General features: G+C 46.0%; 1 protein-coding gene across 3 annotated transcripts in view; it reads right to left on the bottom strand.

Annotated features, from left to right (window-relative positions):
* The window catches only part of LOC140426737 (F-box/WD repeat-containing protein 11), a 199,468-nt gene that overhangs the window by 140,021 nt on the left and 44,518 nt on the right, over window positions 1–14,929 (bottom strand). Inside the window, exon 2 of one of the 3 annotated variants that reach the window (XM_072511860.1) lies at window positions 9,562–9,663. The exons of the other annotated variants lie outside the window; for them this stretch is intronic. Coding sequence (XP_072367961.1) covers window positions 9,562–9,663 — 102 coding nt within the window. The remainder of the gene's footprint in view (window positions 1–9,561; window positions 9,664–14,929) is intronic. 3 annotated transcript variants of the gene reach the window in all.

The raw sequence follows: 14,929 nt of genomic DNA, 5'->3' as shown, positions 1-14,929 counted from the left end.
AAAACCATCCAGCCTTGGTGCATGGAACCGATTCAGTCCATAACTTCCTCAAACCTCAAGGGCACCTCCAAACCCTCCCTCTTCACCCTTTCTACCACTCGGAAGTCTAATCTGTCCAAAAATTACTCCATCTTCAAGCCATCCTCCGGCGGTTCAGACTTGTACAGCCCTTAATAAAAAGAACTCAATCTCCTTTAATCTTTTCTGGGACAGTAACCAGTTTCTCCCCCCTCATCTGTAACCTGGGCTTGGGCTATCTCCCATGTGGCTGCCTGCTTTCTCAATTGGTGAGCCAATAATTGACTGGCTTTATCCTTGTACACAAAATGTCCCTCGCGAACGGCGAAGCTGACTCGCGGCAGCCCCCATTGATTCAAGCTCAAACGTCATTTGCCGCCTCTTTCTCTCTGCCAACAACTCTGACAAAGGGGTCGTGGAGTACTGCCGATTCACCTCAAAGGTCAAGTCCACCAACCTCAGCCCTTCAGCGCTACCAATCTTATCCTTGTACAATATTATTTCCCCTCTGACCACCGCCTTCAACGCTTCCCTGAACGTAGAAGACAAAACCTCCCTATTCTGGTTGGAATCTACGTAATTCCCTGTGGCCGAAGCCGCCCTTTTACAAAACCCCTTATCTGCCAGGAGTGATGTGTCCAACCTCCATGGTGGGCACTAGGCTCGGCCTGTCTCTAATCCACATAGTGTGGAGCATGGTCCGATATTACAATCGGCAATTACCCAGCTCCCGCCATCCCCGGGAGTAACGCCTTTCCCACTATTATGAAATCTATTCTGGAATAGACCTGGTGCACGTGAGACACGAAAAAAAAACCTCTCCCTTGGGTGACCACATGTACATGGATCCATCGCCGCAACAGGAAGTCACAATCTTAAATTATTTTGAATGACATTTTATCTTGTACAGTTATTACATTTACACGGTGGCAGAGTGGTTAGTACTGCTGCCTCACAGCAGATTGAAATAACAAATGAAATACATTCTTTTCCTTCGCTCTCCACATCACACCAATCACAGTGCTTCATAAGACTACATTCTTCTCAACTAGTGCTGCATAACCCAGCCTTCAGGACATACATCAGTGTGGGACTTAGGAATATCCATCCCTACAACAACCTGCTCAGCACCTAGCAATAGCCTTACCCAGATTAGAAAGGCCCACATGGAGGAACAGTGCATGAACCCACATGGGGGCGGCACGGTAGCACAGTGGTTAGCACTGTTGCTTCACAGCGCCAGGGACCCGGGTTCGATTCCCAATTTGGTTCACTGTCTGTGCGGAGCCCGCACGTTCGCCCCGTGCCTGCGTGGGTTTCCTCCACGTGCTCAGTTTCCTCCCACAAGTCCTGAAAGACATCCTTGTTAGGTGAATTGGACATTCTGAAATCTCCCTCTGTGTACCCAAACAGGCGCCGGAGTGTGGCAACTAGGGTATTTTCACAGTAACTTCATTGCAGTGTTAATGTAAGCCGACTGTGACACTAATAAAGATGATTATAAATAAAAGATTATTGCGCTGCAACACAAATGGCCTACAGTACACAGCTGCACCTCCTGAACAAAATGTGAACAAAACACTTTGTGGGAAGCCTATCAGATACTCTAAGGCAGCAAAAAACACACAACCGGTTTCCACTATTGCCGAGACATATGCTTCAATGTAATGGGGCAAAATACTCAGGAGAATAGGGAATTAACCACTTTCCAAGGAAATATTTGTGGTTTGTATTATCAATGTACAATAGAATGATCTAACAGCTTGCAGTTCATTTAAGTACAATCAGATATCTAAACAATGAATTAAACAGCGATGAAAATATTTTGTTTAAAATTGGCCAGATCAATAAAATTCAGATGAGATCAGACATTCAGCACAAGCAGGCTGCAATGTAGCATTTTCAGAGTCATAAGGATTTTAATAGTGCCCCATTTTGAAGCTCAGTAGGCAATGGAACCAATCATAGACCAGTGAGTTCCCTATATTCAGGCCCAGTTTGTGAAGAAAGCTCCTCAAATATTTGGCCTCAGTACTCTTTTAATGAAGCAAAAGTACAAAATTAGGTTCTGATGAAGCATCATTATCAAGCGAAAGTGTTAACTCAGTTTCTCTCTCCACAGGTGCTGGCTGACCCATTGATTAGTTCCAGCATTTTGTTTTTATTTCAAAGTTAGGCAACAAATTGCATTTGTATTTTTTTAAAATCTATTCACCGAATACTGGCATCACCAGCAAATCTGCGGTCCCTCCCTAACTTTCCTTGAGAAGGTGGTGGTGAGCTGCCTTCTTGAACTACTGCAGTGCCTGTGGTGTAGGTACACCCACAGTGCGTTCCAGGATTTTGACCCAACGACAGTGAAGAAACAGCGATATATTTAGGGGCTGGTTTAGCACAGTGGGCTAAACAGCTGGCTTGTAATGCAGCACCAGACCAGCAGCGCAGGTTCAATTCCCGTACCGGCCTCCCCGAACAGGCGTCGGATTGTGCGCGACTAGGGGCTTTTCACAGTAACTTCATTGAAGCCTACTTGTGACAATAAGCAATTATTATTATTTCCAAGTCATGGTGGAGCGTGGCTTGGAGGGAAAATACAGGTGATGGTTTCCCAGGTATCTGCTGCCCTTGTCCTTCTAGGTGGTTGAGATCATGGATTTGGAAGGACCTGTTGAAGGAGCCTTGGCGAGTTTCTCCATTGCATCGGTGGTGGAGAAAGTGAGTGTGGAAGATGGTGGATATGGTGCCAACGAAGCAGGCTGTTTTGTCCTGGATGGTGTTAAGCTTCTTGAGTGTTGTTGGAGCTGCACTTATCCCGGCACGTGGGGAGTTTTGCATCACACTCCTGACTTGTAGATGGTGGACAGGCTGTGGGGAGTCAACCAAAGCAAAATTCCCAGTCTCGATCTGCTCTTGTTGCCCCAGTCTGGTCCAGTTAAATTTCATGTTACGATCGTCATTGCCAGGCACCTAAGTGACCATAAAAATTCCTGCCACGCATCAGCCCAATTCAGAATGTCGTCCAGGTCTTTCTGCACGAGAGCAAAAGTGCTTCAGTATCTGAGGATTTGTGAATAGAACTCAACATTGTGCAAACATCAGCAATCTTCCCACTTAACTTATGCTGGAGAGAATGACAATGGAGAGTTTTTCCCTTGATGTCGCAGTAGGTAAAATGCTGCCTTGATGTAACTCAAACTGAGCACCAGTGAGCAATTGGTGAGCAACTGGCAGTCGATAGCACTGTCACACTCCTCTCGTCACTTGTTCAAGATGGAGAGTAGACTGAAGAGGTGGTATCTGGCTGGATGGGATTTGTGTGGACAGGGCATCGCTGGGCGATTTTCAACATTTATCGGTTAGGTGCCAGTGTTGCAGCTGGACTGGAATAACTAGGGTAGGTGTGCAGCCAGTTCTGGAGCACAAGTTTTCAGCACTGCACCCAGGATATTGTCACATGTTGGATCTGTTCTGCTCGGGTAGATTGAGCAGGTAGATTTTTTCCCTTGTGTTGGTTCTCTCACCATCTGCTGGTCTGGTCTGGAAGGACTCAGCCAGTTGTTGCACTACTGAACCACACCACTCAACCCAACAGCACATTCTGTGCCCATGTTATCTTCAGCGCCTCTTCCCAAAGGTGTTCAAAATGGATGAGTACAGATTCATCAGCTGAGAGGGGGGGGTAGGTAGTAATCAGCAGGACATTTCCTTGCTCAGGTTTGATCAGATGCCGAGATTTCATATAGTCCAGAGCTGATGTTGAGGCCTCCCAGGGTCATTCTCTCCCAACTGTATTTTTTTCTTAATTTGTTCATGGGATGTGGGCATCGCTGGCTGGGCGAGCATTTATTGCCATTCCCAAATGCCCTTGAGTGGGCATTTTAAAAGGCAACCACATTGCTGTGGATCTGAAGTCACATGTAGGCCAGAGCAGCTAAGGACAGCAGATTTCCTTCCTTAAAGGACATTAGTGAACCTGATCGGTCATCATTAGACTTTTAATTCCAGATTTTTTATTAAATTCAACCTTCATCATCTACTGTGGTGGGATTAGAACACGGATCCCCAGACAATTGCCCTGGCTCTCTGAATTGCTTGTCCAGTGACCACTATGTCACCACCTCCCCAACCACTGTGCCACCACAATGGGCCAGGACATAGCGTGAGGAATTGGGTGAATGTAGAGCAATGGAAACAGAGTCTCAATAAGACTGGAATTGAAGCAGAGAGCTCAAAAGGGCTGTAGGGCTACAGGTTAGTACAGATGTTAATATCAATTGTTAGTATATGGTACGACGGAGGAACAATATAGCAGCTTGTATTTTATCTTCAGCAATTCTATTTTACTCCCAACTCAGCAAAACAAAAAAAAAATTATGGTTTCCCCCACAGCAACTGTTCCAGCTGTGTTCATTTATACCCCTTAGGAGGTTGATTCATACAAGTTACCTGTCTTTAATAAGCCAAACTTAATGCAAATGCCACAGCGTGCACTTGCTGACATATTGACAACAGAGCTAGGGAGGCACGGTCAGGAAAGGATTTGAACACAAGGTAGAGAATCTTTCAATATTTCATCCTTTTCAATTCCAGTGGCTCCTGCTGAGTTCCAACGAACAATAGAGTTTCCATCTCTATTCTGAGATCCTATCCAACAGGACACTACTTTCTAATGGGAGTGGACTGCACCCCCATTACATCACATCAGATCCATGGTAAGAAGTTGAGAATCAGACCAACAGCCCATCTATGTCGAAAAGGTCTTCGTGACAGAAACAACTCAGATTACAATCCACAGAATGCAAAAGGCAGGGGAGAGGTGGGTAGCCTCTTGGCTCGCTAGGCAGAGAACAGAAGGTGAATCCTACTGGAACTGAACTCAGTTGTAATATTGTCCGTGGTCAAACAGTCTGCCGACGTTCAGTGTCACAGGTTACACCCAAGTGCCCAGGTGGCTGAGTTCTGGTGGCAAAGAGCAGACAGTACAGGCAGAATTCCAGTGCTGTCTGAATCAGCATCTTCAGAAGAGGAGAACCAAAACCCATGAGAAACCCATATAATCTTTCATTGCAGCTGCAATCTTGCAAGCTGTTAAGACTGCAGTGGATGTACAAATGTGACTCAGTAGTCGTTAGTTGAAACCTATCCTAAACCCATGAATCAGGGAAGCTCACTTAACATTTGCCACCACCATCACCACTACATTGCACACCCAAGCAGACTAGCAGCAGCACTTCCACTAACTAGTTTAACTCAAGGTTCTGAAACCAAGTCGAACCTTTGCACCAACTTAAATACTGAAAGATGAAAAATGTTCCAATTTGTCTGCGTGACCAGGGCATATACACCGGTGAACTGATCGCAACTGCCCGCCTTCCAGGGCAGAGCAAAGCAACTTCTCTGGCTTAAGTACAACACTATGCAATTTATTTAATTAATTAAACATGTCGAGGGACAGCACAGGACAGTATAGACACACCTCCACTGCTCCTCTTTGGCAGTTTCATGCACAATCTGGTTAAGTGTCCAGCCTTTCAGAGGTGAGGCAAAGCTGTGAATGTCAGCAATTTACATATCGCAGCAGTGCTAGGTGTGACAGGGGTCACCGTATAATAACCTGGAGCAGAACGGCTGGCTGATTTTACCCAGAGTGAGGCCTAACTGCTCAGCACAGGGCAAGCTCTGAAAATCAGTCCTCCTGATATCACTTCCAACAAAGCACCTTCAGATATATCATTTGGTCACAGAGCTCCTTCTGCCCCACCCCAACAGTGCTTCCACGAAACATCACTGAATGGAAATCAATACAACAGCAGCATGGTGAAATGTATTGTAGAAGCCTCAACTTGAGAGAGTTAGGGTACCAGAGGTTTTTTTTTTTTAAATCAGAAAATTGACATGACCATCAGAAATCCATGCTGGGGGCTGACGGAGGAATGAGTCACAACCTTCTGAGTGACCAAACATGTTCACTTCAATGGCCTCAGCAAACCTACAACTGTCTCTTCAAGCTTTTCAAGATTTGAACACTGCACCCTCTGAACAGGAACTATGCTCTGGTGAACTCTACAAACCAACTGCTGATTAAAAAAGAAACCATGCTAAGGAGAAGTGAAACCCTGAAATACACTGTTCGCCCAGGCACATGGCAACCTTCAAATCATACTTGTAAAATGAAGACCTACACACACACACCAGGTTTACCCTCTCCATCCTGCTACTCTCCTGAAGGTGCCAAGTCTTACTGGACACCAATCTATCCCTCAATGCCAGCAAAACTAAACAGCTAGTCACTGACTTCAGAAAGCAAAGTACTGTACACTTCAAAGGGGCTGAGGTGGAGATGGTTAGCAGTTTCAAATTCCTAGGGGTACACGTCACCAAAAATCTGTCCTGGTCCACCCACGTCGACGCTTCCACCAAGAAAGCACAACAGCGCCTATACTTCCACAGGAAACTAAGGAAATTCGGCATGTCCACATTAACTCTTACCAACTTTTACAGATGCACTATAGAAAGCATCCTATCTGACTGAATCACAGCCTGGTATGGCAACTGCTCAGCCCAAGACCGCAAGAAACTTCAGAGAGTCGTGAACACAGCCCAGTTCATCACACGAACCTGCCTCCCATCCATTGACTCCATCTACACCTCCCGCTGCCTGGGGAAAGCGGGCAGCATAATCAAAGACCCCTCCCACCCGGCCTACTCACTCTTCCAACTTCTCCCATCAGGCAGGAGATACAAAAGTCTGAGAACACGCACGATCAGACTCAAAAACAGCTTCTTCCCCACTGTTACCAGACACCGAAACGACCCTCTTATGGACTGACCTGATTAACACGATACACCTGTATGCTTCACCCGTTGCCGGTGTTATCTAGTTACATTGTGTACCTTGTGTTGCCCTATTATGTATTTTCTTTTATTTCCTTTTCTTTTCATGTACTTAATGATCTGTTGAGCTGCTCAACGAAAAATACTTTTCACTGTACCTTGATACACATGACAATAAACAAAATCTAATCCAATTCATGACTCCATAGGCCCAGCCTGGATACTCCAACAAGTCAAGTGAATGCATCAGTCCGTTTGACAATGAAGGGCATTGCAGCCAACAGCAATAATGTCCTCTGCCAGTGCATACGCTCTCATTCTTTCCTGAAAGGAATTGTTGGGCTCTGGCAGGAGCAGGAATGCCAACTGCTTGGTCTTCTCTCCTCATCTTGCCATGGCATTCGTGCAATAGCCATGACATTCAGGTCATTCGTCATTCCAGTAGCCACCTTGCGGTGATTGGCAAAGAGCACTAAGACCATCAGCCATGGCTGAGTTAGTAGAACTTCCAGAGACAGACGGACATGGATTCAAGCCCCATTTGCAGGACTTGGATGCAGGATCTAGGCTGACATTCCAGTGCAATATTGCGGAGGTGTTGCACTGACAGAGATGTCATCTTTTGGATAAGACATTAAAGCGAGGCCCCATCTATCTCCTCAGGTAAGTTGGACAATATTCTAACATACTATTTTAAAGAGGAGATGGGGGAATTCTTCAGTGTCCTGGTTAATAATTGTCCCTCAGCTAACATCACTAAAACAGATTTCTTTGCTATTACGGTTTGTGGGATCTTGATGTGTAAACTGCCAACACATTGCAGCAACGACTTACTGGCTGTAAAGCACTTTGGGGTGCCCCAAAATTGTGAAAGGCACAATTTTTTATTTTTTTTTAAACAAGTATGCTGCCTTTTCCAGTTGAGACCTTAAGTAGCTTCACCTCAGAACTAGCTTACTGGTTAGCCGATTGACTAACACAAAAACGGGTCAGTGTCCAACTTATTTCAACAGCCCTGAGGAGATTAATTCCAAAAGTGGGTGCAATTTTGCAAACATTTCTGATCCATAACATTGTCTGTCAATTTAGGTTCCTGACATTATTGGCCGAAGAATGCACATCAATGAGCTTATATCTGTTTGAGGTGGTTACTAGGGGATCCCCTGGTAACCACCAGGCAACTGTGTGTAAAGTCTAACTGGTACACACTGCACTAACAACCTAGAAGCCAAATGCCACCAGCTATATTGCAAATGACTTCAAACCATGCCACATGCAAAGACATACAAAATTTTACATTTAATATTGTTCTAAAACATGACAGATTTACACATTAGCACACACAAACACTAAGCTGTACAAACAAAACCAAAAGGGATTCATCAAAATAAATTTAACCCTCTGAGTGCTGCAGGTGTGTAAAACGTGAAGGCACAGAATGAGGCTCACTTCAACGCTGAAGTGAAAGCATGCCAATTTGGATCAAATTGTCTCAGACCCTTGGATTTTAGCAAAAGAGCTCGGTACCATTTCTCTCCATATTCCAAATTTATTTCCACTGCGCAATGTCCTAGGCAAGTGAAGCATTTCAAATTCTAATCCGAATGTTCAAGCCTCTTTACAATTATCTTTGGTGAACTTTGTCCCTGAAAGAAAGTCTATTCTAGTTCAGGGAACAGATGATGCCTCCTTGACCTCCCCAGTTTCTATCAGGACAGCAAGCTCCAGATAATTTCCCTCTCTTTAGTTACAAACTGCTCACCTTAGTTTGATGGGGAGGGAGAGCTGAAGGAAAGGTACAGTCTCGGTCACAAACCACAGATCATTACCCTATTCATACTGCCAGTCACAAGAAACGGTGAGGGGCGGTATCAAGCAGCCTAGGGCACGGTGCTTAATGAGACATGCAAGAGTTTCAGCAACATCCCACCAGCCCCTCACTCATCTCAAACCCTACCCCCCTTCCCGCGATGGTCACCGGCCTCTCCCCCACCCTGACAACACATCACAGGCCCCTCCCCCACCCCAGGCAACACCCGACCCCACAGGCCCCTCTCCCACCCTGGCAACACCCCACAGGTCCCACCCCAACAACACCCTCAGCAGCACCCAGATCCCCTAGTAACCACCTCAAACAGCACCCACAGCAACTAGGCAGCAACCCTGACAGCAAATATAGCTTGTGTAACTGACCGGGAAGCAACCACATCCCCCTTCCTCCACACCTACCCCAACAACCAGTCCCGTAGCTCAGTTCAGTATTTTTCTCGTTAATTAAAAACAAACTTCCCTCCAGGCTCAGAGACACAGAGGGTACAGTTGGACAGGCACAGACAGCCTTCAAATACAACACTCGGGTGGCAACTGATCTCGAGTGAGTGGCCAATGAAGAGTCAACATAAGTTGGCCAAAGAGTGCATGACAGCTGAGCCCTGGTTATACAGAGAAGCAACACTTTCCAGCAATAGTCACAGAAAGCCAAGGGTGCTGGGCCCAGCCACAATATCCCGACTGTGGGTGAGGTGAGCTTTGAGCTTTAAAGAAGCTCATTGGCACATACACACGGACCCCACCAACATCCTCAACACTGCCCAACCCCAACAGGGACAGGCTGTATCTAGAACTGGTCAGTACTCAGAGGGTTACAAACACAGTTACAGAACCAGAGCAAAAAAAATAAAAACACAGTAAGTAAAGAAGATAAGGCACCTGGAGACATCTCACACTGGGCATGCTCTGCAGGCATCTCAGTGCGCACATGCTCTCTACCAGGTTGGAGCAGCCTAGCCACAAAGACCTGGGCACAGAACACTGCAGGATAACAAAAAGGAAGGAAGAGAAGCAGTTAGAAGCCAGACACGATCACATTGAAGTAGACAGCTTTATTTGTTAGTAATTAAAAGCACAAAGCGTAGGTAGCATTCCAAGAAAAAGTTGAAATTTAATAGTAACAAGCATTGACCCTCTTAATTTGTTTCTTTGAGAGCTATACATGAACATATTAGCCAAGTGCAGTGCCAGTAGAATCATCATGCAGAACTATTAGGAATAACAAACATTAAACCCACCAAGTCTTTTTCTGACACAGATAGGCAAGAGCGCGCCGACCGCACGCCCACCCTCTACAGGGTGGGGAAGGGCAGGCACATTCTACCCTCCTTCCCAAATTTCTCAAGCTTCTCAATTCCGGTTTCAAGATTTCACAACTGCTCAGCACACATGGCTAAACAAGTAAAATTAAAATGATTTCTCTTCTCCTTTATTTATTTATTTTTATAAATCAAATAATCCCCTCAGTAATCATTTTATCATAAACTGACACAGCACTGGAATGACTATATATGGCTGCGGGCAGCATGGTAGCACTGTGGCTTCACAGCGCCAGGGTCCCAGGTTCGATTCCCTGCTGGGTCACTGTCTGTGCGGAGTCTGCACATTCTCCCCGTGTCTGCGTGGGCCCGTGTCTGCGTGGGTTTCCTCCGGGTGCTCCGATTTCCTCCCACAGTCCAAAGACGTGCAGGTTAGGTGGATTTGCTATGCTAAATTGCCCTTAGTGTCCAATAAAACGTTAGAAGGGGTTATTGGGTTACGGGGATTGGGTGGAAGTGAGGGCTTAAGTGGGCCGGTGCAGACTCGATGGGCCGAATGGCCTCCTTCTACATTGTATGTTCTATGTGAGCAGCTTTTGTGTAAATACCATTAACTCCCCTTTTGAAAGTGCCTGTACTTGTGAACATACGGATAAATAAAAACAGTCGCCATAGCCCTAGATGGCCATGGACTGCTTTATCCTTTGACGGGGAGAGCTGACTGGTGGTGATTTAACCTGAGGATCACCACACCTCAGGCAAGGGGCACAGTTGAGAAGGCGGGCCTCCATGAATAACCTCAGTTGGTACGGGATTTGAACCTGCGCTGTAGGCCCTGCATCACAAACTGAGCCAACTGAGCTAACCGGCTCCCATGTGGATAAATTTACAGATGTATAATAAAGTTCTGATTTTAAAAACAAAGCTGCCAACACAGGGCTGCAGCCATCCCATCTAAAAATTAAATAGTTTGAAATCTACCAATGACACGCAAATAATTAAACCCCTGCTGCAGCTATCAAATCTCACTCCGTGGGGTTCCACACTTTAACCACGCTGAGTTGACCAACTTAAATAACTGCTAGCAGCTGGAATGGCCTCAGCACTGTTAGACTAGGGCAGAGATGAGAAAAAAAGAAAGACTAGGGCAGAGGCAAGAAAAAATAAGTGGAAGAGTGCAGTGTGCACACATATCGAGGGGGGGGAACAGTGCACCCGAAACTCTCAGAGAACAGTTCTTAACACTGATTGTCGAAGCTCACAGGAAAACAGTCATTGGTACACTTTTGAAAACTAGAATTAGTGGAACTTTTAAGGAACATGAAAAGGCCATCAGACCCAAAAACCTTCCCCCCCATCCTTTTCCAGATTAGCTCTTCAGCCCATTTGATCTCATTCTCCAGAACACCAACCCTGCGATCTTTGTATTAAAACACCCAATGCCCGAAATAAGTTGTGTCTAGACTTAATTATTCCTCTTTGCAATCAACTGTAGTAGTTGCTCATCCACTGTGTGAAGCAGCATCTCCTGGCACTAGCTATAAACCTACTTGACACAATCCCAAACCTGTCTCTTACTCTGGCATGCCTGAACATATTGGAAATATATCACCGTTCCTTCACTGTCGCTGGGGCAACATCCTGGAACTTCTTCCCTAACAACAGTGGGTGTACCTACACCTGAAGGACTGCAGCGGTTCAAGGCGGCAACTCAGCACCACCTTCTGAAGGGCAATGACAGATGGGCAATAAATGCTGGCCTAACCAGCGATGCCCTATTCCGTAAATTAATTTTAAAAAATATTGCTCTGGATTTATATTTTCTTCCACATTTAAATATTTTATATGGCATCTCAGATAACCTCAGAGGGCTTGAAAGCTGGAGAACCATTGCTTAGCAAGTCACTTTAATTTCTTCACCTGCTCTAAGATCTGGAATGTCCTTTATATCACTGGACAGAACTAAGCAATATTATATACAAGTGCAGACTGCTAAAACACTTTACCACCACTAGCAGGCCTGGATATTTGAACTCAAACTAATTTGACAATTTAGCCAAGTATCTTATTCATTTTCTTAATTACACCCTCAAATCAACTAACACGCACCAGCTTTTGTGGTGACTCAGTGGCTCTCGTTGGATAAACGAGTGCCTCATGATTTCCCAGCTCACCCGAACGATGAATCAGCGTGTCACTGTCACCAGAACATTCACTCCAACACTGGAGACAAGACGATACCAAGGAGGGATTCCACTCCAACCTTGATAAAATCCCAGCAGGCTGATTCTCCTCGGAGATTTCCATGCCGGAGTCGGGGAGGACATTTTGATTATCATAGAATTTACAGTGCAGAAGGAGGCCATTCAGCTCATCGAGTCTGCACCAGCTCTTGGAAAGAGCACCCTACCCAAGGTCAACACCTCCACCCTATCCCCATAACCCAGTAACCCCACCCAACACTAAGGGCAATTTTGGACACTAAGGGCAATTTATCATGGCCAATCCACCTAACCTGCACAACATTGGACTGTGGGAGGAAACCGGAGCACCCGGAGGAAACCCACGCACACACGGCGAGAACGTGCAGACTCCGCACAGACAGTAACCCAAGCCGGAATCGAACCTGGGACCCTGGAGCTGTGAAGCAATTGTGCTATCCACAATGCTACCGTGCTGCCCATGACTCTCTGGAAAGGAGGGTGTGGGGATGGCAAACTCCACCCGCGTTGTCCTCCTGTCCAGAACATGATCTTGTCATTAGAAGCACAAGACCTCATGGCATCACCCTAGGTCCAAACACTGACCCTGACCTGACTGAGTCATTGTTCAAGCAAAGGATCAGAGAGATGTCCACATCACTCACACTATGACAGGTACTGGAGACTAATGGCCAATCACCGCCTTGTCTGATCTACCATCTCCATCAGCCTGACCCCCAAGCAGCAGGGGCAACAGAATCAATGCTGCAGCAAAATTAACATTGGTGGTTTCAAAGATCCCATCAAGATAGCCCTTCTCATTGAGCACCTCAGTGCCAATCTCTCAACCCCCAGTCACCAGCACACACACAGTTTCCATACTGCAAGGTCAACCCTAAAGTCCACCATAATAAGTACCTACAAAGGGGTTCTTGGGTCCCTCTACCAGGAAACATGGTTGTTTCTATCAAACCAGTTACCAGGAGATACAGGACGTAACCAAGCTCAAGCACAAAGCCTTCAGCGGCTGGAATCTTCACCTTAGCTCAATGGGAAAGCAGCAGTGCTACAGGCAGCTGACGGTAATGGTACAGCATGAAACCCGAGACAAAGAAATGGTGGTAGAAACAGTGGGGGAGATCCAACAACTCGCTGACACCAACAACACGCACGGTTTCTTCAACACTGACAAAATGATCAATGTACCAAACCCTTGAGGGCCAATCTCACTGAGGAGTTCATGAAGGATAGGAAGGCAGTCAGTGCTCACTGGAGAGAACATTTTGAACAACTCCTTGACTGAGACACTGTCTTCGATTCAAAAGCTCTCAGCTCCATTCCTCAGTACCCCATCTGGCTTGGTCTTGGTTCTACACCAGAAGTGAAGTTAAAAACCCATTCAACAGCAAAAAAATCAACAAAAGCCCCTGGAGCAGATGGAATCCCTGTTAAAATTCTCAAACATGAGAGAGATACATGCCTGACATGGCTGCACAATCCCATATCCCTCATCTGGGAGGAACAGCACCTGCTGGGGGAATCGCAGGGGTACTGTGATCGTGACTATATTCAAGAAGGGAGTCAAGTCTGATTACGCTAACTACGGACGAGTCTCCCTGCTGCCTGCCACACTAAAGTTCTTGTTCACCTTCTCCTAGCTTCCAGGAACTCCTCGAGTCTGTGTGGTTTTCGTCCATCGAGAGGCACAGATATGATCTTCACTGAGTGGCAAATTCAAGAAGTAAGCAAGGAACAGCACCAACCGCCGTACACGGCTGTTTCACGTCAGGATTTTAAAAATTCTACAATGGGATGTGCTGGGCCAGCATTGAAGGTCTGGAGTCACAAGTAGGAAAGACCAGATAAGGACAGCAGGTTTCCTTCACTAATGGACATTAGTGAACCAGATGGGTTTTTAGAACATAGAACATACAGTGCAGAAGGAGGCCATTCAGCCCATCGAGTCTGCACCGATCCACTTAAGCCCTCACTTCCACCCTACTATCCCCGTAACCCCTCCTAACCTTTTTGGTCACTAAGGGCAATTTATCATGGCCAATCCACCTAACCTGCATGTCTTTGGACTGTGGGAGGAAACCGGAGCACCCGGAGGAAACCCACGCAGACACGGAGAGAACATGCAGACTCCGCACAGACAGTGACCCAGCGGGGAATCAAACCTGGGACCCTGGCGCTGTGAAGCCACAGTGCTATCCACTTGTGCTACCATGCTGCCCTGATTATTACAATAATCAATGATAGTTTCACGGTCACGATGACTGGGACTAGTTTTATATTCCAGATTTATTCATCAAATTCCACCAGTTGCCGTGATGGGATTTGAACCCTTGTCCCCTGAGAATTAGGCTGGGCTTCTGGGTTACTGGTCCAATGACTTTGCCACTGCCTCACCAAATATTTACCGTCTCAATATTATCGTGCAATACTTCATCGAAAGACTTTAAAGATGGAGTGCATATCATATTGCTTCTCCCATGCCCCTACAAATGCCTATGGGCTTTTTAAATTAAAGTTGCATCAGCCATCACTTCTTAAATTTTCATACACTACATTTTTATTTTCCCATTTCCCATTTGTTTATTGATTTCTTGTGCTTTCTTATTATGGAGCGGTATAATTGTGAACAAGACTAGATGAGCAGTTCATCAATGCTAGCTGAAATCCCAGTGTGTTGCCCCCACCAGCATGCTGTAATACAGGGCTGAGAAGCTTCAGGAGAACTGGGGCAATAATTGGACCAAAACGCATCATGTAATTCAATCTCCA

This window comes from Scyliorhinus torazame, chromosome 7, assembly GCF_047496885.1.
Source record: "Scyliorhinus torazame isolate Kashiwa2021f chromosome 7, sScyTor2.1, whole genome shotgun sequence".
Taxonomy (NCBI): Eukaryota; Metazoa; Chordata; class Chondrichthyes; order Carcharhiniformes; family Scyliorhinidae; genus Scyliorhinus; species Scyliorhinus torazame.
This window is presented reverse-complemented; position numbering and strand designations above follow the sequence as displayed.